The sequence below is a fragment of the Drosophila rhopaloa genome, unplaced genomic scaffold, assembly GCF_018152115.1.
Source record: "Drosophila rhopaloa isolate 14029-0021.01 unplaced genomic scaffold, ASM1815211v1 contig_3, whole genome shotgun sequence".
Taxonomy (NCBI): Eukaryota; Metazoa; Arthropoda; class Insecta; order Diptera; family Drosophilidae; genus Drosophila; species Drosophila rhopaloa.
In genome coordinates this window covers 2,629,447-2,654,194 of record NW_025335123.1, presented here as the reverse complement: position 1 = coordinate 2,654,194, position 24,748 = coordinate 2,629,447, and the positions used below count along the sequence as shown (strand labels likewise).

The following is a 24,748-nucleotide window of genomic DNA, read 5'->3' as shown; positions in this document are numbered from 1 at the left end:
AGAGAAAAATACAGCCTACTTAATCTTAAAGTGGATATGATATGTGGCATGGTTTCATACAAATTATAATGTTATCCTTAAAATACATATATTACCATGGAAGTTTTAACATACTATGCTTACAGATGTATGTCTTCTCATTTATCAAACGTGCTTATATTATTCTTTTACTGATTTTATGACAATTCGATATGTGTCATGTAATATTTTGCCGTCTGATATTTCATAAAAAAATTATTAAATATTATTGTCACGAATTTTATTCGAATATATGTATACTCCCTATATGTACATACTCAAAAAACACTAAAACGACCCAACAAAATGTCAAAATAACCTACATTTTAGGAAAAAAAAAAGAGAAAATGACTTAAAATTTATCAAAAATTATCTTAAAAACACTTAAACCAATTTCAACTTGTAGTCCCTGAATAAAAATACAGCTTGATATAAAAATTGTTCTTATTGTTCTTGTATTAACTTGTATTTAACTTGTTCAGTTGAATCATTATACAAATCTATAATTCCATATAAACTATTTGTTATTTATTTATGGTGATTTGATTTTACATTTTTTCTCTGTGCCATTTCAATGCCACCCATTCAAATACAAACACCCACACGCACACAAAACACATACATGTGTAAATTTGTTCGAAATTGTGTTAATTGTTCAATCAATGTCTTCTCTTCATGGAAATGTCAATTGAAATGAAGATCTTACCGTTTCGAACAAAATCTCCTCAGTGGGCGCCTTCGAGCCGGACTTTGTGATTCCGCTGGAGAACGTGACCATAGCCCAAGGTCGGGACGCGACCTTCACGTGCGTGGTGAACAACCTCGGGGGTCATCGGGTGAGTGGTGACGGTTCGTCAGCCCCAGCCAAGGTATGTATCGGTTTCAAGCGCAGCGTTGAATTCTCGACTTCCATTTCGTTTCCCTTGGTTTTACTTACTCGTTTGGTTCCTCTTTTTGTTTATACTTACATATATAGCTCTTGCGTTCCGTTTCATTTGTCATTTCAAGTGCACAATATTCAAATAACTTAATACAGTTTTACCGATTTTCCAATCTAAAAGGCACCAATAACAATAAAGTGTTCCAAACTGCACCACAATTATCGCAATTATGTAACTGTTAAGCGCACCTATTCCTATACACGCATATCTATAGTTAACTACCAGTATAACAGCCATAGCACCATACAATATTTACGATATATATAGTACAAAAAATAGCTACGCATACATCCCTGTGTATATAGAGCACTCTGCATATTAAACGGCCCGATGCACAGCAAAGACTAAGCCAAAAGGACCAAACAATAATAGTTGCGAAAATAACAACAATCGCATTGAATCGATTCGAATCGCATCGCATCGCATCGACGAATCGAGCAGCAGCATCAAAAAATAAATTTAAATAAACATGGCACAATTTGTGCAATGCGAAACCGAGACCGAAAAATGCATTGCCTATTGTTTTTATCGTCGTATTATATTATTATTAGCACTCACATTTAATTTATAACACTCACGAAGCGGGGTATACGGGGATCCGGGGATCCGGGAATCCGGGGTCCCGACTACGGCATTGTGCCAAAGAATTTAAGCGATAAAAGAGCAGCGCACAAAAAACCGCCAACTGTAAGCGATTGTTGTTAACAACAATAAACAATCGTCCATCGTTAAAAAGAGAAAAAAAAAGGCACAATAATAAATGTAAAATAGCTATTATTCAGCGCCTCCCAGAGGGGGATGTATATGAGGTCGCATCGCGTAAACAATGAAAACAAATTAAGCCACTGTATCGGCAAGGATTTAATCTCTTTAAAGCCTGGTTATCCCTTTATCGCGAAAGTCATTCGTTCTAAGCGATCAACACGGGATTTTATGGGATTATAAAAAAGTCCATCATCGATATGCGAAGCTAAAAAGAAACACATGAGTTCGCTAATCGATAACTTTTACTTTCGAATGCATGCACAAACAGGGTTTTACATAATAAAAGGTTATCCCATCAAATCATCGGAATTTAGTAATTACTTTTACAAAAAAAAAATGATTAATTAAATATGCATACCGAAAGTGATTAAGATAATCTTAATAATTATTATTTAATATTTTTATTATCAATATTCTGTTTGTAATGGGATAAAAATCACACGGATATTTGATTCCACTAAAAGGCGTCTAAAAGACCGAAGCTTTGTTTTAAATACAAAGTCTATCAAGCGTATCAGAAACACCTGCTATCCAAGCGTTTTTTGTTCAATTGAGGGGAAACTGGAGGACACCTTTAAACGTGACCGACAGTCCCATTTAATTGCTTTTGTTTAAGTTTTCCGTTGGTTTTTACTGAGTGCGTTTTAGTGTGTGCAATGGCCACATTATCATGCCATACACATTCATCAAAAACCAATAAGTTTCTGAGGCAATAATAGAGCCTTCCATAATTTATGAACAAAGCTTTAAAATATACTTAATTAAGTATCAGATCAGATAACTAAATCATTTATTATTCATCAATGTCTTACAAAAATGCATGAATACAATATTTTCTTTAGTTCTTTATTTACTACAATACAATTTTGCCATTACGTATTTCAGACTTATGATGACTGAATTTAATTGCACATAAATAAAGGGTATTTGGCAGTTGAAATGCTTGTTTTCCCCCAGTATTTCCCTCTCTTTCTTACCCCTCTGACTATGTTTCTTTCCCTGTCTCTCTGCTTGTTTGCGTCGCGCGTCAAGGAGTGTTAATCAACGAAATGGCATCATAAATAAAAACGCCATTTCATATAAATCCTTCGATGTTTCAATCAAGCAAAAACAACCAAGCCAAACGGCAGAGAGATGGCTGATGTGGGCAAGAGGAGAGGGAAGAGTAGTGCCCCTTGTCGTTTTATTTAAACAATAAATAAATACATACAAATTTATGTGAACATAATAAAATAAATGGCGAGGCGATAGATAGAATCTAACAGTTGAATTATTTAAATGTAATTGAGGGTCAATTCTGAAAAAGTTTCAAATCGATTATTTCAAGCTGTACTAAGTTTAGGATAGATAATGTCTTGCTTAATAAGATCCAACTTATTACATAGGTAAAAACATTTACATATGATTTTAATAATTTCTAAAATCATAGAAATTTAAATAATTTAAGAAAATTGGCATATCATTTAATTTATTTCAATAAAAAAATTGGTTTTTGGCAGCAAAAAATAACCGTCTAAGGCTAAGGTTGAATATACAGAGTACATTGATTGTGTAATTACTCAATAAAAAGCTACTACTTATGCCTCTAATAAAATAAATAAATGGCTTTATAGATTAAGCCATGGTCGACCTACATTTCATGTTATTATGAAAACTTAAATATATTGAAATCCTTTTTCTAATCCTTCTGTCCGATAATGGACAGTTAAAACTGAATATGTTTGATAATCAATTTATAGAAAATAATTCTGCTGGTGGAACTTAAGATTAGTGACTTTAACGAATGCTGAGTTTTCTGGGTTGTTTGTGGCCATCCCATTAAAAACATTAAAATAAAGTGTGGTCGAATTGAATCCAATCCACTTAGCTCCTCGCCGGCTATGCAGAATTAAAGGTTTCTTTGCCAGGAAAGCTATGGATGATTTTGCGAAACGCAACTACTGCTGCTCATCCATTTGTTTAACAACGATGCCAACAACAATGCGAACAACGCGAAATTCATGGCATTGTTTTCATTTGCGTGATGCGCTCTCTGTTGCACTCACATTCAGCCTCTATATACATATATATATATATATCTCTGTTTATACTTTCTTTCTCGCTTTTCGGTTCGTTTTTTAGCCCACTTTTCTGGGCATCTTTTAATATTTTTATTTTTGGTTAGTAAAATACAGAGAAATATGAATAAAAATAAATTCAAGCGCACCGAGTTCAAACCGAAACAAACTTTGCACCATTTTTTTATGTATTTAATATATATGCGTGTTTGTGTGTGCGAGTGATCAACCGAATGTGTGTGTGTGTGCCGTGCTTTATGTAGTCGTGTTGCCCACGTAGTAACTGTTAACTTACTTTATGACATTTGCTCGCTTTATTTGCATTTACATTTGAACATTTTTTACAATCAGCTTTACATTTCTTCTCCACTCCCACTACGATTTTTGGTTCGACTCCTCTTTGTTTGCCTGATTTTCGTCACAATCCGTTTGAGCCTTTGTTTAAAATCCCCAACGGCCCCCAACACTCCTCCGAAAACTCCCCCACCACCCGATTTCGCCCACTCCATGTATTACTCAATAAATTTGCTTTATTGAGTAAATAAATAAAGCGCCAGTGCCGCCGTCGCGCTGCAACATCAAACGTACCTCCTGGCTGCTGTCCATGGGTATTTATTTTCCAAGCTCAGGCTCATAACCCATCAACCCCACTCCACATTTTCGTACTCCCACCTTTCGCCCAGTCCCGCTATTGACACACTCAAACAAATAAAAAAAATTGAAAAAAAATCTGAGTCTGGGTCTCAGCTGTATTGGCAGTCCTGCTTATTGGATCGCTGGACCCGCTACAATATAAGTCAGCAAAACGGCTGTCGAGTTGGCAGTTCACAAAGGACTAATGGCAAATATTTTATCACTTTTTAGTCAAAAGTTATATCAATCAGCAGCTATGAAAAATATTAAAGGCGAAGGAAATTTTAGTTTCTAACTGTTACAGATTTATCACAAAAAGTCAAAAGACCTTTTCGTATGCACTCAGTGCTGTTGAGCTTAGAAAAAAATGTAGCTGCTTATAATGGGCTTAAAGTCGCTTCATACACTTAAAGGATATTTATACACATTATTTTTCCATTTTATTAAATTACAGAAAAGCAGTATTACAAATTTGATTACTTCAACTACTAAAACATTTTATTATCAGGCGAATTTTAAGGGCAGCTGTATTTAGTAGTGTTTAGCTTATGCATATTGTAACCATTACAAATATCAGTTAACTAAAATTGTGATCCCAAATATATTGTATTTTTAAATACTAGTTACTTATAAAACCTTCAGAATTATAATACCTATTGATATAATTTTTAAAATTGAAAAAATATTTCTGTTACAAGGACATAAAGGTGTTTGAAGAATTTAAAGTCCATTTCTGAACCCGAAAACATACATCAAATAAGTGTAGCTCATTTAAAATCACCTTTTCATAAAACAAAAATGATGTGAGACTTGTTAAAGTGTTAATAGAAAGCTCTAATTATTTGGTGACAAAATTTGTATATTGTTATTAAAAAATGCAATTCATAGTCAAAATTAAATTCAGTTACCAAATAAATAGGTTTAAATAATAAAACTGTTAATTGAAAACTTTTTTCTTAAAGCTATATATATACGCTACTTCCTCAGAATAATGACTTGGGAATTCTAAGCCGGGAAGACACCATTCGGAAATGGAAAAAATTCGTACAGGTTAGAGGATTTTTCGTAATACACACAGCCTTTCTGTCCAGTTTTCTCCTGAGTGTACCGATCCGACTTTATCGTTAGTTCCTTTTCCACCGTTCCCCGTTTCACTTTCCGGATTTGCGAAACCCGTTTTCGTTTCGTCCGCACAAAGCCGCTTAAGCCTATTAGCTAAAACCCGTAGACTGCGCTCAGTCGGCACATCATAATGTTAATTAAAACTAGGCGGAGCAGAGGAGCAGGGAGGTGGCGCAGGGGCTAGGATTAGTGGGATGGAAGATTGTGAGTGTTGCAACATTTGCCTGCCTTGCACCATACCATACAGACAGCATATATGTATATCCCTTTTAGTCGTTCTCCCCCCTTCCCTTGACGTTAATCCACTCTTTTTTCTAATTGTGCATGCGATGTTAATGCCAACTGATTAGCCGCTTCACAACGCACCGCCAACTGCACCCATAATTCATGACTCTTGTGTTTCCTTGTGTTTCCCTTCGTTTCTGTCTGTCTCTATCTAACCTCTAACCCCTAACTGTCTCTATGTGTGTGCGCTGCACATGTGAGCGTTACTTCTTATTGTATGTATGTTTGTTTTATCTTTGCTCTTTGGTTACGAAAACGAAAAAAGAAATTGTATGGAACTGCATAAGAAATACGAAGCGATTGCATAAGCGCAAAATGTTAACTAATTGTTGAATGTTTCTTCTCTCCACGAACGCAAACTAAAACCCATATCCACAAAAAAAACACTAAAATCCATTCGCCAAATGGCCAACGATGGACGCTGAAACCCGAAAACCGCAAACCCAATTCCACTAATTGCACTTGAAATATCCCTTTTCATATCCACCGACCATAACAACACCACCAACAAAAACGACTCTAACAATCTGGACTCGATGGCAAAACCACCGGAAAAAAACCAAACCGACCATACCCACATCCAAAAACCAAAAACTTGCAAAAACTTTGCCACTGCTCCTGTGCAAAATGGAAATGGCGTCAAATTGCGCTGACATCTGACGCTGACCAAAACAAAAATGCCAATAACAATGCTTCACCAATGCGATACAACAACGAACTGAAATTTAAACCCAAACCGACTATCAACACAATTGCCTGCTCCTTTGAATCCATTGCAACGACACTATCGCAAATGCTTAACATTCCGAAAACCCCATGCTTTTAAACATTTCAACACCCACTCAAAAATTCTCCATTTACCCACCACTTTAAATTTCAATATAACCACAAATTGAATTTAATGGTTTTATTGGTTCTCTCTTTTTTGGAACTCGTAATGAAAATAAATGGGTAATTCAACAACAACATACAAAACTTCACCAATTTAAAATTTGGTATTTCTTCAACAACATTCAACAACCACAACATGGGTAATTTAACAACAAAATAACGTCATATTTTGGGTAATTCAACAATAAATACCACAACCAACCGACGGTGACAATGCGCAAATGTTGCCAATAATGGCATTAACTAAATGTGATGACCCCAAAACTTTTTTTGTGGGTGGATATCAAACTGCAATTTCCGAACATCTGGCGTCTGCTCGCACCCATACGTATATATCCTGGAACACAAACACAAACAACACTTTGACATGCAACAACGGCCAACCGTTGTCTTCATCAACACACACATTCACATACACCCACGCACATTCAAACCCACGCTGTCATCAACTCAACAACAACAATGCTTATCCCTTTATCCCCACTTCCATTTCCCATTTCCCCGATACTCCCTCCATTTTCCCCCATTTCCACCGAACACCGCCCCCGTTTCCATTTGGCAAACTGGCACCATCAGGTCGCCTGGATTAAGGCCGATGCCAAGGCAATCCTGGCCATACACGAGCACGTGATAACCAACAATGATCGATTATCGGTGCAGCACAACGACTACAACACATGGACGCTCAACATACGCAGCGTCAAAATGGAGGATGCCGGCAAATACATGTGTCAGGTCAACACGGATCCCATGAAGATGCAGGTGAGTGCTGCGATTTCAGAGCGGGTACACAATGACCTCCCCCCGGAAAAACGTATAATTTGTTTTGTGACGTAACCAAAAAATAATAGTCACACTTTTAGTTCTAAAATAAATACTGCCCAGCAGATGGCGCAATGTGCAACTCTATTGACGCGTCACATGATTGTTGCACGCCATCTGCCGAATGGCACTGACATCATAGCTAGGTGTTTTAACATTGTTTGTTTTAACAACTTCCAAGCTAAATATTTTATTTGAAAAATTGGTACATTTTTAGATACTAACAGAATAAATAGATAACGCCCATAAACTTGTCTCTAACATCAAAAGTAAAAGTGCCACAGAATTTCGCGTTGTGAAAAAAAATCACCTTTTGATTTGATTTCATCAGATTTGGCAGGCATATTTAATACATCTAAATCGTTATGTATTTTCACACTGTAACAAAAGGTATTTCTAAAATAATTTCTTAAAAATTCCATTTTTAATTGAAGTAATTTATAGGTTTTGGTAAATTTACAATAAAATGACCAAATTCCCCACGATCGTATCTAGTTTTATATAAAAGCACAAATACATTTCGTAGAGTTTCATATAATTTAATATATTGGAACTGGTCGAAAAGTGTATAGTTTAATTGCATGGGTTAATAAACTTCGGAATAACGAGACGACTTTTTTTCTTGTATTTATTCTTGCGGTTTGTTTCCCGGTGTTCATTGGGAGTGCTCTGTAAATTGAAGTATATTTCTTCATGATGAAGAAATTTAAGCTAATAAAGAATTGACGGAAAATCACAATAATTACTAAATCTTAAATCAAACTGGTCTTGAGATAAAAAATCGAGGCAAGTTATTCTTAAAGCGTATTTAAAGTTCGATAAATATTACAAAGTGCTTTATCAAACAAAACTTCTTTTCATACCTATTTTTTTCATTTGGATTTTACCTAAACATAATGTTTCTTTTTCACATTCGTTATGCAAATCTTCGGCCTAAAGCAATAATGCAAAGCGATATACGTACATACTTCTTGCATTTTTTTTATTTGGGTCTATAGCCAAAGGCATCCCTTAAATCCTTTTATTTTTTTCTGCAGCCTAATTTCTTGAAACTAACAAAGCATCGAAGCTATCAACTTTCAGTTCCCTTTTCCGAAGGCCAGCACAAAAAATTGCAGGAAGAGTGGGGGTATAATGAAATTATTCCCGGAATGTCGAAACTCCCTCTTTGGCTTCTGCATGTGTTGGTGTATATGTGTGTGTATATATACCGGCCTCGTCCTTTCTTTACTTTCTTTTTTGTCTCGAGTGTGTGTGTGTGTGGGGTGACATTTAAACACGATATATAAACAATGAAGCGCTTTAATGACAAAAATAAATAACAAACACAACGCCGTTGCAATGTTGACGTCATCAAAGAGCGTTTTTGTGGGGGTGTGTGTGTGGGGGAGGCGATATCCTCTGGAATTTTCCGGGGGGAATTTTCCTATGTGTGTGCCACGCTTTACTCGAGTCGAGCTGAGTTGAGTTGAATTGAGTTTTTTTTATGCAGCACCACCATTAAACGACATGTGCAAAACGATTGCGTTTTCAATTTCATTTCATTTATGCAGCAAGGATGATGAGGAAAATGTGTGTGTGTGTGTGTGTGAGGGGAAGTGGGGGGGAGTGAGAGAGAGGAGGAGAGGAGTGGCGGAACCCATCCGCCAGCTTGTAATAAAATCAACCTAACAAAGCGAATTGAGTGAAAAGCAAATATGAGACAAATAAAAAGCAAACAGGCTTGACATTTCTCCAGCTTTCTCGCTTGCCGTCCTGCTTTCAAGCCTTTTTTACCCACTGTCGTATAAATTTCGCGCTTGACTCGTTTGGGGTTTTCCACTTTTTTCCGCCAGCCAGCCAGCCTCTCCTTTATTTTTCCCCGTGACGTCAACTTTATTTTATGACACAACTGTCAACTGCAGCGGGAAAAATGACAATGACAACGACAATGATAGCAGCAATTCGGTTATTGTTGCTAGCAGGCAGCAACCGCAGAACGAAACAAATGTTAAAAAAAGGCGAAAAAAAGGGAAAAAGGGTGCAGGATACTGGGCTTTATAATGAGACGACAATTTGTCGCAGAGTGCAGCTAAAATGTTGACCAATACTCGTTAAAATGGCTCACATTAATGCATTTAATGGTTTAATGGCTTAAAGCTAAAAGCGCAACGATTAAGTTGTGTTGAATGTAATTTAATGAATTGAATTTATTAATCAGGAGTAGCTTATAAGGTCCAATATTTATCTGAAAATCTAGGGCGTCATTAAGCTAGCGATTTTTTCTGTAAGTAAAGTGAAGGAACTATCTACAGCTGAATTTTCGGTGGCGAAATATCTTTTTGAACGAACACGTCTTTATTTCTTTTTTTTTTAAGATTAATTTTAAAGTATTTTTGAAGAAGGGGCTAGGGTCTAATGAAAGGCAATGAAAGCGTCCAAGTGATACGATATAAAATTAATAAACTTTTGGCTGCGGCAACAGCTCGTGAAATTCAACTGCCATTGATCACTGTAGCCAACTAGCTATCACATGCCGAAAAAATGTGTAATTAGCTCAGCACAAGCAATAGAAATCAGTTGCAAAATATTACACATCTGGTAAAATTAGATTCTAATAATTGAGAAGTATGGATAATCAAAATATTTGTATTTAATAATGTTCATGTTTGTTTGTTTTGTTCTAACTTCGCCGAAATAAAATGCACGGCCAAATAAACGACTGTTTTGTTCAGCTAAGGACCAAAACTTTCGATTCCCGGTTGATTTGGAATAATTTTTTATTTTTTCAGACTTTTTTTTTAAAATAATTTTTTGCAAAAACTGGTCTAAAATAAATTTTTTTAGCTGTGAATGTCACTTTTTTGGAAATTGTAAAACAAATTCAACGATGTATGGCATTCCAATATGCGATCACTATTTCACAGTGTTTTGACAAAAACAAACCGGAAAATAAAGCTGTTTTTTTCCGGATTTTCATAGTTTTTATAAGGGCTATCATCAATATTTTTTTCAAGAAAGCTGTGAATGCCACTTGATTGGGAAAATTATAACGAATTTAACAAGATATGACATTCCAACATTAGACCACTATTTCCCAGGCTTTTGATTAAAAACCCGAAAAATAAAGCATATATTTTGCAGATTTAGACCATAATGATTTTCATAAGGATAGGCAACCCGTCGTATACGTGATTTGTGTCATATCTCGAACAAATGATTAAAAAATGTTTTGAAATATTTTCGCCAACAGACTGCCACCTTGGAGGTGGTCATTCCGCCGGACATCATCAATGAAGAGACCTCTGGGGATATGATGGTTCCAGAGGGCGGGTCCGCCAAACTCGTATGTCGAGCTCGAGGTCATCCCAAACCCAAGATCACGTGGCGACGAGAGGACGGAAGGGAAATTATTGCCCGCAATGGCTCGCACCAGAAAACAAAAGGTAAATAATACAAGCCCCACAATCTATAGTGTTAATAAGCCAACCGTAACCGATTAAAAAATCAAATATTTTAAATGATTTTCAAAATAGTCTGCTGTTGATTTCAAGCGTATTCGCTGAGATTTGAATTAATAAAAGCAAAAGGCTATTAAAGACGCTAAGTTTGTATAGCTAATCAATCTTATCCTAATGATTAAATAATTCTGTATAATACTGAAAAGTTTTGTTAAAATATTTATGAGCTCGAAAGCATTGAAACACCTTAGGCTCACACTTGAGCTGACTAACCGACCGCATGTCCATGTCTGCTATACATAAATATATACGTGTATCCTGGCCTTGTATATCCACAGCCCAATCGGTGGAGGGCGAAATGCTGACGCTGTCAAAGATCACGCGATCGGAAATGGGCGCCTACATGTGCATCGCCTCCAACGGAGTGCCGCCGACGGTGAGCAAACGGATGAAGCTACAGGTGCACTGTGAGTATCCCCCCCTGTTCCACCTCTCTATATTCTGTGCTCCATATATGTTATATAAATATGTATGGTACGTCCATATATGATACATGATAAATGGGTGGCGCCACCTGCTGCTGTTGGCCAAGAAAATGCCCTGATTTATGGCAGCCGAAGGCAGCTAATGCCGTATAATAATCATAATGGTAACATATAGCCCGGCTCGGATGTGATGTGCGTGTTCCAGAAGGGGGCTTCCAGGGGGAGGAGGGGGAGCCCGAATCAGAAGCACAACCATAACCGGAAGCGGAACAGGAACAGGAAAAGAACCGCAGCAATAACGCAGCGGCGGCAAATGCAAGTGTTTCCGTTTCGATATCCGGCAGCTTCCTTCACGTGGCCGGCAAACTTTCCAAATGCATTAGGTTGCCAAACTGAAGAATGGGGGGGGGAGGGAGTGGGGTCAAAGGGCATTTTTACGGACTGGGAAAATGGCAAATGTGCGGGGGTAAAAGTGTTTCTTGGGGCAACGCAACGTCACGTTTCTGCAGTAAAACTTTAAGCTCATGTGAGCTGGTGGGTGTGTGTATCATGTGAAGTGGTAATTGTTAAGGGCAGTGCAGCACTATCCCCCTGTCTGCCCCCATGAATACCCTCTTAAAAACCCCTCGTAACCCCTTCATAATGGTTTACCTTCCCGCATCAAAGTTAATGAAATTTCCAAAGGGGCGAAAGTTCAAACGACGACAATTTGGTAACCGGAAAAGCAAGAGGAGCGGAAGAGTACAGACAAAAATAAAGGGAAAAAATGAAAAGAGATGGAGGAAAGCGGGGCGAAACCAAGGAGCATCAGCTTGGCTGAAAATCCAAAAGATCGTATCCGAAAATTATATTGACACGGTCGTGAAAATGTGGCGCCAGTTTTTTCAGCCACGCACACATCCTGCCGATTCTCTCCTTGCCACAAGAATTAATTTTCCTTTTAATTTTATTTTATCTATGCCACAAATTCGTTTTCGTTTTCCTTTGTCATTTTATTTTCACTTGACTTCGAAAGATGCCTTCCACCGCTCGGTCCCCGTAATTTTAATTCAAAAGTCCATATGTGCGAAAAGCGGGAAAAGTCGCGTTACTTTAAAGCCACCCACGTCTACCTTGGCGCACTTTTCACCCCGCTACTTGATTGATTCTAATCAGAAAATGAAGTGGCTCCTCGGAGGTCCTTCGCTGGGTATTAGCACTAAGTGGGTGTGCAAAGTTTAAGAAATCCCTCCCTTTAAGACAGCCTTGACAGCCATGATTCGAATTAACTTTAGTTGAAATTGTATAGATGAGCTAAAACGTATTTTAGACTTTAAGCAAAAATATTTTAGACTTAAATGCTGGTTTAATATACAATTTCAAAATTATTTAAAAAAAAAGTTTTGTATTCCCAATAAATAGTTCCATATTCATTGGTAGTTTTGTTTTTGCTACATTTTAAGAACGTTACAAAATTGATACAAAGAATGTTCAGTTTTACTGCAAGTTTATTTCACAATAATAGCAGTACAGTCTAAATATTTTACAAATTTAAGAAACTTTTTTTTTCTTGTTTTTTTATAAAGGTAAATTATTAATCATTTGCAAAATAGCCTCACAGTCATTTCAAACTCAAACATTTAAGATGAAAATAGAAACAATGGATTTAATTCCAACATGGGCCAGCAGTCGCCAAACGATATGCAAACGAATAATTAGAGTTCGACAACCCCCAATCTAGCAATTCTCCATTCTTCGGAGATTCCAGCTAAGCACACAGATGACGTCACGGGGATTCTTGGGTGGGTGATGGCTGCATTTTGGAGATGTTTTGAGTTTTTGGGTATAAAAGGGGCTTGGCGTAGACTGAATCGACATCAGTTGCGATTGGAGCAAAAGTGTGAGAATGCGTTCCTACATTGCGATTACCCTTCTGGCCCTGGTGGCAGTGGTAGTGGCCCAAAGAGATGGCGGTTATGGTGGTGGATTCGGTGGCCGTGGTGGCTTTGGAGTAGGGCCCCCTAGAGGCTATGGTGGTGAATACGAAAGTCGTATCCCTTCTGACAATCCTGGTCCCGGCCGTTCTGCAGGTTTTGGAGGTTCTGGAGGTTTTGGAGGTCCTGGAGGTTTTGGAGGTTTTGGAGGTCCTAGAGGTTTTGGAGGTCCTGGAGGTTTAGGAGGTCCTGGAGGTTCTGGAGGTCCTGGAGGTCCTGGAGGTCTTGGAGGTCCTGGAAGTCCTGGAGGTCCTGGAGGTTTTGAAAGTCCTGTATATCGTGGAGGTCGTGGAGGTCGTGGAAGTTTTGGAGGGTCTGGAGGTCCTAAACGTCAACGAGTTCGCCCAGGTCACCCAGGTCGCACACGTCGCCCCCTTCCCACACATGCCACAACTCCATCCAACTCCAACGAGAGCTCTACCGGCGAAAGCGGCTCCACGGCTAGCAGCTCCACTGATAGCTCCACTGAAAGCTCCACCGAGATCAGCTCCACTGAAAGCGCCACCAAGAGCAGCTCCACTGAAAGCTCCACCGAGAACAGCTCCACCGATAGCACCACCGAGAACAGTGGATAGCACCACTGATGACTCCACTGAAAACACCACTGATATCTAGATTGATGACTCTACTGATGGATCCACTGATAACACCACTGATAGTTTCACTGATAACTCCACCGACACCACCACCGATTCGGGAGAGAATTAAGGAGTAAATTTGTAGATTTGTAGAGCATTCAAAATTACCAAGAAATAGGTTTTAACAAGAAAGGAAAGCTAACTTCGGGCGGAGCCGAAGTTGATATACCCTTGCAGAATATTCTGTAAATTATATTGGTTGGCCAAAACTAAAATGAATAAAAAATCCCAACTTCCTAACTTTAAAATCACCAAATTTATGGCATTTGCAATCGTTCAGTTATATGACAGCTATAGATATAGTCGGCCGATCCTTATGAAATTTGGTAGGTCGGATTAATGGGCCAAAAATAAAACCCATAGAAAATCCCATTACAAACACCAAAGTTATGGCATTTCAGATCAATCAGTTATATGGCAACTATATGATATAGTCGCCCGATCCGGCTATTTCCGACTTATATACTACCTGCAATAGAAAGACAACTTTTGGGAAAGTTTCAGGCAGATAGCTTTAAAACTGAAGGACTAGTTTGCGTATATTTTATAGGTTCGGAAATGTCTCCTTCACTGCGTTGCAAGCATTTGACTGAAATTATAATACCCTCTGCAAGGGTATAAAAATAAATAAAATATAATTAATTTGACACATTAAAGCACTCTTTGTTTAAAGACACTTTTTCTCAGATAATTAGTACTGAATGGCTATGATTTTAATTTATGTAATAAAATATGACAACTAGCCAAGATAATTTTACAAACACTTAAGTGGTATTGTAGTGCGCTTGGTCTATCCTAAAAGTAAGCCCTGTGGCAGGATAATTTTGTAACTCTGTATATAGAGTAAGCCCAGATCTCAACTATCTGAATTATTCCATACTCCAATAGTTCTTTCCAACGCCCACGCCTGCGAGCTTTTAAAAACATTCCGCTTAGCTCTGATTAGCTTCCTCTTTGGCCGATCTTTTATATATAAAAATATTTAAAAATTTGATTCACTGTCAATACGTACAGTTCTGCAAAAAAATATTGTGCTCCGTTTCACATATAATACAAGAGAGAACGCTATAGTCGGGTGCCCCGACTATCAGATACCCGTTACTCAGGTAAAGGGAGTGCGAGGGAGATGGAGATAGAAACTTTGATCACGCATAACTTTTTAACGAATGGTCCGATTTGAAAAATTTCTTCTACATTTCGATAGCTATTGATAAACACAATAAAACTGCATTTGTACTTTTCCGAAATATTTAAATTTTTAAAATCGTATTTAAGCGATTGTGGGCGTTAAAGGGGGCGTGGCACCCTTTTGAAACAAACTAGCGCTGCGTAGGAACTCCTAAAATCTACATGCAAAATGTCAATCTTCTAGCTTTTATAGTTTCCGAGATCTCTGCGTTCATAAGGACAGACAGACAGACGGACAGATGGACATGGCTATATCGACTCGGCTAGTGACCCTGATCAAGAATATATATACTTTATAGGGTCGGAAACGCTTCCTTCTAGCTGTTACATACTTTTGCACGAATACAATATACCCTTTTACTCTACGAGTAACAGGTATAATGAAGTTTTTGATCGTTAGAATTCTTACAAAAGTATCTATTTCGGCGAAATAAAAATTTTTCCATGAAAAATCGATTGTTCAAGTACACACAAATTCATTACGAACATTAAAAAAAAAATTTGAAAAAAGCCGGTTCAGTAGTTTTTTGGCCAATCCATATCACCGCAAAGTCATTTTTCAAAACACCATTTCGAGATATTCGCGTTTAAAGTTTCAAGTTTGGGATTGGGCGGGGATGAGGAGCGCGGCTAGGAGCGCTGTAACTTTCCTTCTACTGCTCAAATCTCTATGAAAATTTGGGGAAATGTTCTCAAGAAGTTGTTCTTCAAGATAAAGCAATAAAAAAATTTTCGATATTTTGAAAATGAAAAAGGTATCATTTTATATTTCCTTTTCATTATTTATTATAGTTATTTAGTGAATTTAAGTGAAATTAAAGAGAGTGTTGCGGGATGTGAGTTGTGGAGAAATCAAAATAAAATAAATAAAATAAAACAACAGATAGGAAAGAAGTGAAATAAAATAAATAAAATGAAATAAAAAAAAAAACGTAAATAACGTTTATAAATGCAAGCCCCCACATAGTTTTACTGTCATTGATTAGTGTCAGCTCTAACCGCTCACATTACTATGACTAAAGTTGGAGAAATTTTTATATGAATTTTTTTTTTTTTAACATTGCACCTAAATTATACTTTGCAGTTATTAAATCCCGATTATTCTTTGAAGTTATATTTTGTATTAATTTCATTTTTTTTAATACGTTTATTAATTATTTACGTTATACTAGACATATATAAAACAATCAAGACAGATACTTAAATTAAATGAAATTTCTATTATATATTAAATATTGTTAAATAACATTTTCCTGCGGAGCTTTTATAATATGTTTTGGGCAATTAGCTTTGCCGGTTTTAAATGGGATCACCAATTAGCATACATTTTGGAATTCGGTAATAATGGTTGAGTGGGCATCCGCTGTGGCTATAAATAATAAATAAGCCGGAAGTGACATCAGGAGTGACATCTCCCATAGGGTATTCGAAAAAGGTACCTTTCCCGCGTAATTTTACGACTCCCCCGATCGATGTTAAGATCCGCACGTGCTTTTTTTAGGACTTAAAAGTATTTGCGATCAAGTAGCACAAGGATTTACAGAACCCCATTTTCTACCGATCATACAGCCTTAAATACACACACCATCAGCTCGTGTTGCAAGAACCAGGAACCCTGTTGCAGGTTACATGCTACAAAGGGTATACAGATTTGTATTCCCAATAATTGGTTCCATATTCATTGTTAGTTTTGTTTCTGCTAAATTTTAAAAACGTTAAATAATTGATATAAAAAATATTCTGCTTTACTGCTAGTTTATTTCAGCAAAATAGCAGTACAATCTAGATATTTTACAAATTTTAGAAACTTTTTTTTCTCTTTTATTCGTAAGGTAAATTATTTTATTTGCAAAATAGACGCAGTTGTCAGCAAATCTTCCTCTTTAGTCCCACAGTCATTTCAAACTCAAACATTTAAGATAAAAATAGAAACAATATATTTAATTCCAACATGGGCCAGCAGTCGCCAAACGATATGCAAACGAATAATTAGAGTTCGACAACCCCCAATCTAGCAATTCTCCATTCTTCGGAGATTCCAGCTAAGCACACAGATGACGTCACGGGGATTCTTGGGTGGGTGATGGCTGCATTTTGGAGATGTTTTGAGTTTTTGGGTATAAAAGGGGCTTGGCGTAGACTGAATCGACATCAGTTGCGATTGGAGCAAAAGTGTGAGAATGCGAGCCTACATTGCGATTACTTTTCTGGCCCTGGTGGCAGTGGTAGTGGCCCAAAGAGATGGCAATTATTATGGATTCGGCGTTAAGGTTGGTCCCGTTAGCGTTGACTTTGACCAAGGAACTTTGGATGGCTTTGGAATAGGCGTTGGAAAAGACGACTCTGGTGGTAAATACGTAGATGTTTCCGTTGGGCGGTCGGGGCAGACATCACCGACGTAGCCCGAGACCGGCCAGCACCACCGATTGCAACTCCACTGAGACCTCCACTGATACCAACACTGATATCACCACTGATGACTCCACTTATAACTCCACCGATAGCTCCACTGATGGGTGCACTGATAGCTCGACTGGTGGCTCCACTGATATGTATTGATAGTTCCACTGATAACTCCACCGACACCACCACCGATTCAGAAGAGAATTAAAGTTGAAGATTTGTAGAGCATTCAAAATTACCAAGAAATAGGTATTCAAAATAAAGAAAAAATTTAATTAATATGGCACATTAAGCCACTCTTTTTTTGAAAAGAATTTTTCTTAAGTGATTATTACTGAATGGTTATGATTTTAATTTATGTAATTAAATGTGATCTCTAGCCAAGATCATTTTACAAATACAGTAGAACCCCGTTTATCCGAGGTTATGTGGAGAAGGGGTGCCGCGGATAATCGAATATTCGGATAGCACGGAAGACATAAAAGATTTAAAAAATTCAATTATTTTCTACGTATTTTGAAAAGTGAAATCAAGTTTAGTCGTATAGGTACACAAAAGGGGAAATGTATTGACTTAGTATAATATTTGATATACAATGATGTTTAAGAAAATCTGTAATTGACCCATTCAGTAACCCGGAAAACGCGGAGGGCCGGATAATCGAAGGCCGGATAACCGGGGTTCTACTGTACTAACAATCAATACAATAAGTAGATTTTTTGTTAAAGGATAGGACCTAATATTACTTGCAATTAAAAAACAGTCAAGTGCGTAATAAATATCTTAAATCTTGTTGTAAGTAGCAGAAGTAGTTATTGTTGCTGCCTGCCAGATGCTGCCTGCTAGAAAACTCTATTAGGACAAATTGAATTTTCAATAAGTGGTAGGCTAAAGCGGGAATTGGGTATTATGAGGCGCCCTCCCTCTGCGAACAGCACATGACATATGCTGCACTATTCTGGGCGGGGAATGGCCCCTCGGACTGAAAATCCGGACACCACATGGAGCCGTGCCGAGAGTGCGGCATGCACAAATCCAATAAATTGACCAATAATGAACGCTCGAATGCAGCTCGGGGCGAAGGGGGGCGATGGGGGGTTTGCGCAGTGGGTTGTAACAGCAAAGTTGAAAAGCCAAAAAACAATGATGGTCAGTGGCTCTGGCCTGTGGTCCTTTGCTCCTTTGCTCCTTTGGTCTTTCGCCTCTCCTGCTGCGCTCCCTTGGGCGGCTTCAAGACAACGTCAAAGACAAGGGTGAAAGGGGCAGAAAAACAGTGAAAAACGCAAAAAAAAACAAAAAACACAACAACAACTTACAAAAAGATCGAAGAGGAACGCAAAAAAAACTTAACACGACACGAACAACATGGAAAAGCTCCAAAGGGCAAAAGCGATGAATTAATGGGCTGACCTTGGCGAACTTAAAATGCTCTAAAAAATTAAGTTTTAACTAAATACTTGGACATTTATATATGTAAAGCTTTGAAAATATTTGTATATTTTTGTTATTTAATTTCATATGGTTATATAATTTAAAACAAAAATTCTCAAGCGTGGATAACAATTCATTTCTTTTTGGTTTTCAAATACCTCATTAAAACCGAATTATTTAATAGTTTTTATAAGGAATTTCCCCGTTGTACTGATTCATATATATATAAATCTATTTTGATCTTTATAAAAAATCATAAAGAATAGATAATTTTATTTTTTTTTAATATTTTAGAATTGTATAAGCTTTAAACACTAAATGCATTAATGAATTCATAGAGTTTTAAATACTTGTTTTCTTAAATTTATTTGATTAAATTGTTTTCAAATATCCCCGAATCCTGCAACAGTGAATCAATACATCAAAGAATGTTTGTGACCTTTTGTGATTCCATAACTCTTCCGTCAACAGTCGATTTGAACAGGGAAATCATTAAACCGTTCAGGAATCATCATTCCCCTGTCTGAGTAAGCCAATTCCCAGCACCACCGATGAGTGAGTGTATCCCTAATAGGATGTGGAAAATGGGAAAAATGGGGAAAAGTCTGTGAAAAAAATGGGAAGAATTGCTTGCTCGTTTTATTTGCCACTGACTGACCGCTGGGCGAAAACGATGGATGCTGCTGCCGAGTCCTGATTGCTGGCCTGGATTGTTGGCTCTCACTCTAACAACAAAATAATTCATTTTCAATTAAAATCGTATCAGTTGTTGTTGGTGCTGCCATTAACCTACAACAAAAACAAAAAAAAATTGAAAGCTTAGAGCGGGAAAATCACAGCTGGAATCTGGAGTCCAACAAAAGGGTTTGAAGTTTGACTTTGGTCCCTTGTGGCCAGCTTAATTGCCAGTCTAGTGCGCGGGGGGCGGGGGCGGGGGCGGGGCGGGCAAGGTCACAGCCACTGATGGCTCAACAATTGGCACTGCCACTGGGAGCAGTAACCCCCTCTAATTTAACCCCTTTTCGTTCATCTTCTGCTTCGCAGTTCATCCGCTGGTGCAAGTGCCAAATCAATTGGTCGGCGCCCCGGTCCTCACGGATGTCACATTAATTTGCAATGTCGAGGCATCGCCGAAGGCCATCAATTATTGGCAGCGCGAGAATGGTAAGTCGGGAAAACATCACAAGAAAATTCACCCACCGAGAAAAACGTTCACCTCATTTCCTAATTTTTTTTTTAAAGGAAGCCACGAAAACCATTTTTTTTAAATATTTGTATCTAAAGAATAAACCAAAAATGACTTCAATATTTAATATTTTTAATAGTGGCTTGTATTTATTAATTTTCTGTTTCCAAAAAATGTAATTTTAATGATGGTCTTATAGTATGTAATAGTATGTATAGTATGTAATCTAAAAGCAATTTCGATCATATATTGTTGAATGATTTTTTTCTCTGTGTCGTTAAAGTAAATGATGAATTGAATTTTTCATTTAGCATCTGTGCGAGTTGAGACTCGGACTGGTTCAAACTTTATAAACCTTTCAATGCCGCAATTTGTCTTTATTTGGTTCGTGTTCGAAGCTCAAATATTTTGTTGTCCCCCGGGGAAAGGGGAAGGGCTGGGGAATGGAAAAGCCGTGGGAAAGGGTGACCTGGCTGGCTGGATCTTTTGTCAAGTGCATTTGACGTATATTGCAAACGTGACGGGAGCCGCAACGTAAACGTAAAACGCTCGACGGCAATGCCAGAAATGTCATCATCCATGGCTCGTGTCCTCATCACAAGAGAGCTCCTCCGGCCCCTCTCTCCTTCTTTCTCCGCCTCTCTCCGCCTCTCTCCACCTCTCTGCACCTCTCTGCACCTTTCTCCTCACGTAACCCGAGCTCATTTGGCCCGATTCCCTGCTTCGTATTCATGACTTCATTCTCACCTCAACTCAACTCATCACATAACATCTCATCTCATCTCGTTTCATCGTTACTTATTTCGATTTTCCTGTTTTTTTTTTTTACCGTTTTCCTGCCTGGGAACAGGTGAAATGATTATTGCCGGCGATCGTTACGCGCTCACCGAAAAGGAGAATAATATGTATGCCATCGAGATGATTCTGCACATCAAGCGGCTGCAGTTAAGCGATTTCGGGGGCTACAAGTGCATCTCCAAGAACAGCATCGGCGATACGGAGGGCACCATCCGACTTTATGGTGAGTAATACACAAAGTCATATAAAATGCTCATTATTTATTATCATATAAACTTAATTATTTAGGATTGAGGTGACAATTGTACCAATTTAGTTAGAACAAGAGAGAACGCTATAGTCGAGTGCCTCGACTATTAGATACCCGTTACTCAGCTAAACAACTTTAGATTTTGCATTAACATAATGTGAATTAGAGTGACCACAGGAAAAAAGGACAAAAAGTTCAAATTATCAATTTGAATTCGGCGATCTCTTAAGCTGGCAGCTTTACAGCACGAGCATCAGCACCAGCGCTGCTTTAGCGCAGGCAGCTTTTGTCCTGCACCAGCAGCTGTGTTTATGTTTATGTTTTTGAGTGCAATAAATTGACTAGAAATATTAAACATACATACTTATATTGGCTAAACACATACATCCTTAAATAGTATTATGTATATTAAAGTCTAAATGTTTGCACAACACGAGTAACGGGTATAGCGAATAGCTTTCTTTGAAAGGAGTTATCTTTGCCGGTCAATTGCAACTGTGTACAATGTAAATACATACATATGTATATGCTTACATACATACACACATACGCCATTGTTTGAGTCAGACCTCCAATTTGGCTAACTAGATTTGATTTGCATAGTTGTTGGGATATAGTTCGGTATTGACAAATGAAAACCATCGCAATTTCCTTTAATAGAAATCCTTATCGAGAACTAACGTTCACTCTGTTGAGCACCTTGGCCAGCTGTTCCAAAGTCATCCGTTAGATGGCGCCATGAAAGGTGGAAATGTAGGCGCTAGCCAGGCTTAAGCGTTTAATGGGTTTTTGGGCGTTAGAGAGGGCGTGGCAAACTTTTATTAGGCCAATCTATATTTATTGACGAAACAAATACATATCAATTAAAATTTTCATAATATCATCAAAACTGTGGCCACAGCTTGTGGCTTGTGGGCGTCAGAGGGGGCGTGGCACCATTTTGAAACAAACTTGCGCTGCGTAGGAACTCCTAAAATCTACATGCAAAATGCCAATCTTCTAGCTTTTATAGTTTCCGAGATCTCAGCGTTCATACGGACAGACAGACAGACAGACGGACAGACGGACATGGCTAGATCGACTCGGCTAGTGATCCTGAACAAGAATATATTTACTTTATAGGGTCGGAAACGCTTCCTTCTACCTGTTACATACTTTTCCACGAATACAATATACCCTTTTACTCTACGAGTAACGGGTATAATAAATTGTCCGGACATAATTACAGAGGCATACAAAATAAATCTATCTTTGGCTATAATTTTCTAATTGAGTTTTACTTGTAGATTGCAATTATTAATCAAAAAATGTTTTGACCTGCTTTAATAGTTTTGAATAGAAACCACCAAAAATGGTTCGACTTAAAAAAATATGATTTTTACTCGCGACATTTAAAAAGTACCTAAGGAATATAAATTTCATGCTCTTCATGTTGTTTTTCCAGAAATGGAGCGTCCTGGGCATGTCAAAAAAATTCTTCGTGATGATGATCTCAACGAAGTGTCGGTAAGTAGAGACTCCCACAAAAAAGGCCCTTGAAGCCTTAGAACACGTGTATGAAAAGGACTTTGGCAAGCCGAAAAGAAAAGACAACAATCAAATCAAAACAAAACCACTCTCTTTCATCCCGCAGAAGAACGAGGTGGTGCAGAAGGACTCGCGCAGCGAGGATGGGTCACGCAACCTGAACGGCAGGCTCTACAAGGAACGGGCTCCGGATCAGCACCCGGCCAGCGGGAGTGGCCCGGTCCTCGTCCGTGGGACAATGCGGCTAATCGGGACATTTCTATTAGCCTTATTGGCATTATTAACGGCGACTGCGATGGCGAAGGCCGGGCCCACATTGTCCTGCCACACAAAAGGTGGCAGACAAAAGAAGGCCAAGAAAGCGAGTTTCACTTGCCAGCAGGATGGGGACGCTGTTGAGGATAAGGATGAGGATGGGGATGAGAAGAAGGATAAGCGCGAGGATGGTCAGGCGGAAAAGTGGAGGAGGTGCTGGGAAAGATCAACGCAGAGTTGGAGACGGGCAACGCCGGCAGAGTAAGATTATTATAGCTTAATTCAATTGTAATTATACAAACAAGATTATGATGCAAAAGGCTCTGACCCGCCCCTCAACCCGCTCTCCCCACAAACACACAAGCCAGGAAAAAGAGGGCATTAATCAATGGGGTTGTCGAGGATGCCACCCCAAGGGCTAATCATCTACGCCCATGCTAATTGCAAAGTTAGATGGGCAACGGGAAGGGGACAGGGCTAATTGAATGCATATTAAATCAAAAGGAAGAAGGAGAATCTAAAGTGTCGTAGTTAAGTGGGAAATAAAACGCGTTTAAATGTTACCTCGTTAGTGGAAAATGATGAAAAGGATGAAAACCCCATGCCCACAAAAGGAAAATAAACTATAAACAATATTGAGATTAAATGGTGTTCGGTTCTTTAAATGGCTTTAGCTACTCTAAAGTAAACAAAAAGTACGACTGCAAACGGATATTTGCGTACTATAAATAATTAATACGGTAATGACATCGATATGGATATTTCTATATGTCTAAATAATAAGTGAAGTTATTTTTGCAATTATTCAAACATTAATTCATTGGGTTTTTGGAAGAAACATATATATATCTGTATGTCTTAAGTGTTTAATCAAGAGTTCTGTATATATATTTAAGGCCTTCTCCAAGAGAAGGAAATTTCTAAAAAGAAATTTTGCAAACCGCAAACTGTAAATATTTACACCCTTAGTGATCCTGACATAGTTTCGTTTTTGAATATGGTTCTTGATTTGGACACTTTCGTTCTCATGGCTCAAAGACTTATTGCGGACCCTAGATTTAAGACAATTTTGGAATTCCTTTAAAGTGTGTGTGTGACTTGAAGCGTTAGAAAAAATATTACACTAATACTAGAAAACTTATATACCTTCAATTAGACCTGGTTAAGAATTGTATCTTCAAAAAATTGCACGAGATTACACATAGGTTGTTTTTATTTAAAACAAAATTATTCAAAGTTTTTATTTCCATTCCTTTGAATTTGATGGTGATGCAAAGTGTTTATTTATTATAATTATTTTACTTTTATTTTGTTATTTGCCAGTTTTTAATATATTTTACAAAAATCCCTAGAGAATATATATCTGTTTTTGGCACTCGAAATTCTGTCTTCAGATCTTGAGAATTCACACATACCAATACCACCCATAGTAACCACGTATATGTTAATGTAATACTCAAGTGTGCGTGTTCAGCTCAATTCCATGTTTAAATATAATGTAAATCAAAGGAAGGGAAATCAGAAGAAGCCGAAATAAGTGTGCCAAAAGCATTAAAAGCAACTCGCAGTAAAAAAATGTGTGCGGCGAAAATAAACAGAGGTAAATACCGAAATAAAATGTGTGTGTTCATATCCGAAAA

The 24,748-nt window shown here is 37.9% G+C and overlaps 1 protein-coding gene across 4 annotated transcripts in view; it reads left to right on the top strand.

Moving 5' to 3' along the window:
* The window catches only part of LOC108039495 (neurotrimin), a 39,556-nt gene extending 16,089 nt beyond the window's left edge, over nucleotides 1–23,467 (top strand). Inside the window, exons 3-10 of one of the 4 annotated variants that reach the window (XM_044461300.1) lie at nucleotides 748–854; nucleotides 7,289–7,474; nucleotides 10,767–10,959; nucleotides 11,313–11,441; nucleotides 20,137–20,256; nucleotides 21,129–21,299; nucleotides 22,771–22,832; nucleotides 22,960–23,467. In XM_044461300.1, coding sequence (XP_044317235.1) covers nucleotides 748–854; nucleotides 7,289–7,474; nucleotides 10,767–10,959; nucleotides 11,313–11,441; nucleotides 20,137–20,256; nucleotides 21,129–21,299; nucleotides 22,771–22,832; nucleotides 22,960–23,373 — 1,382 coding nt within the window. In that variant the 3' untranslated portion in view covers nucleotides 23,374–23,467. Of the gene's footprint in view, nucleotides 1–717; nucleotides 888–7,288; nucleotides 7,475–10,766; nucleotides 10,960–11,312; nucleotides 11,442–20,136; nucleotides 20,257–21,128; nucleotides 21,300–22,770; nucleotides 22,833–22,959 lie in introns of all 4 variants that reach the window. The other 3 variants (XM_044461298.1, XM_044461299.1, XM_044461297.1) reach the window with 3 other exon arrangements.
* The last annotated feature ends 1,281 nt before the right edge of the window (nucleotides 23,468–24,748 follow it).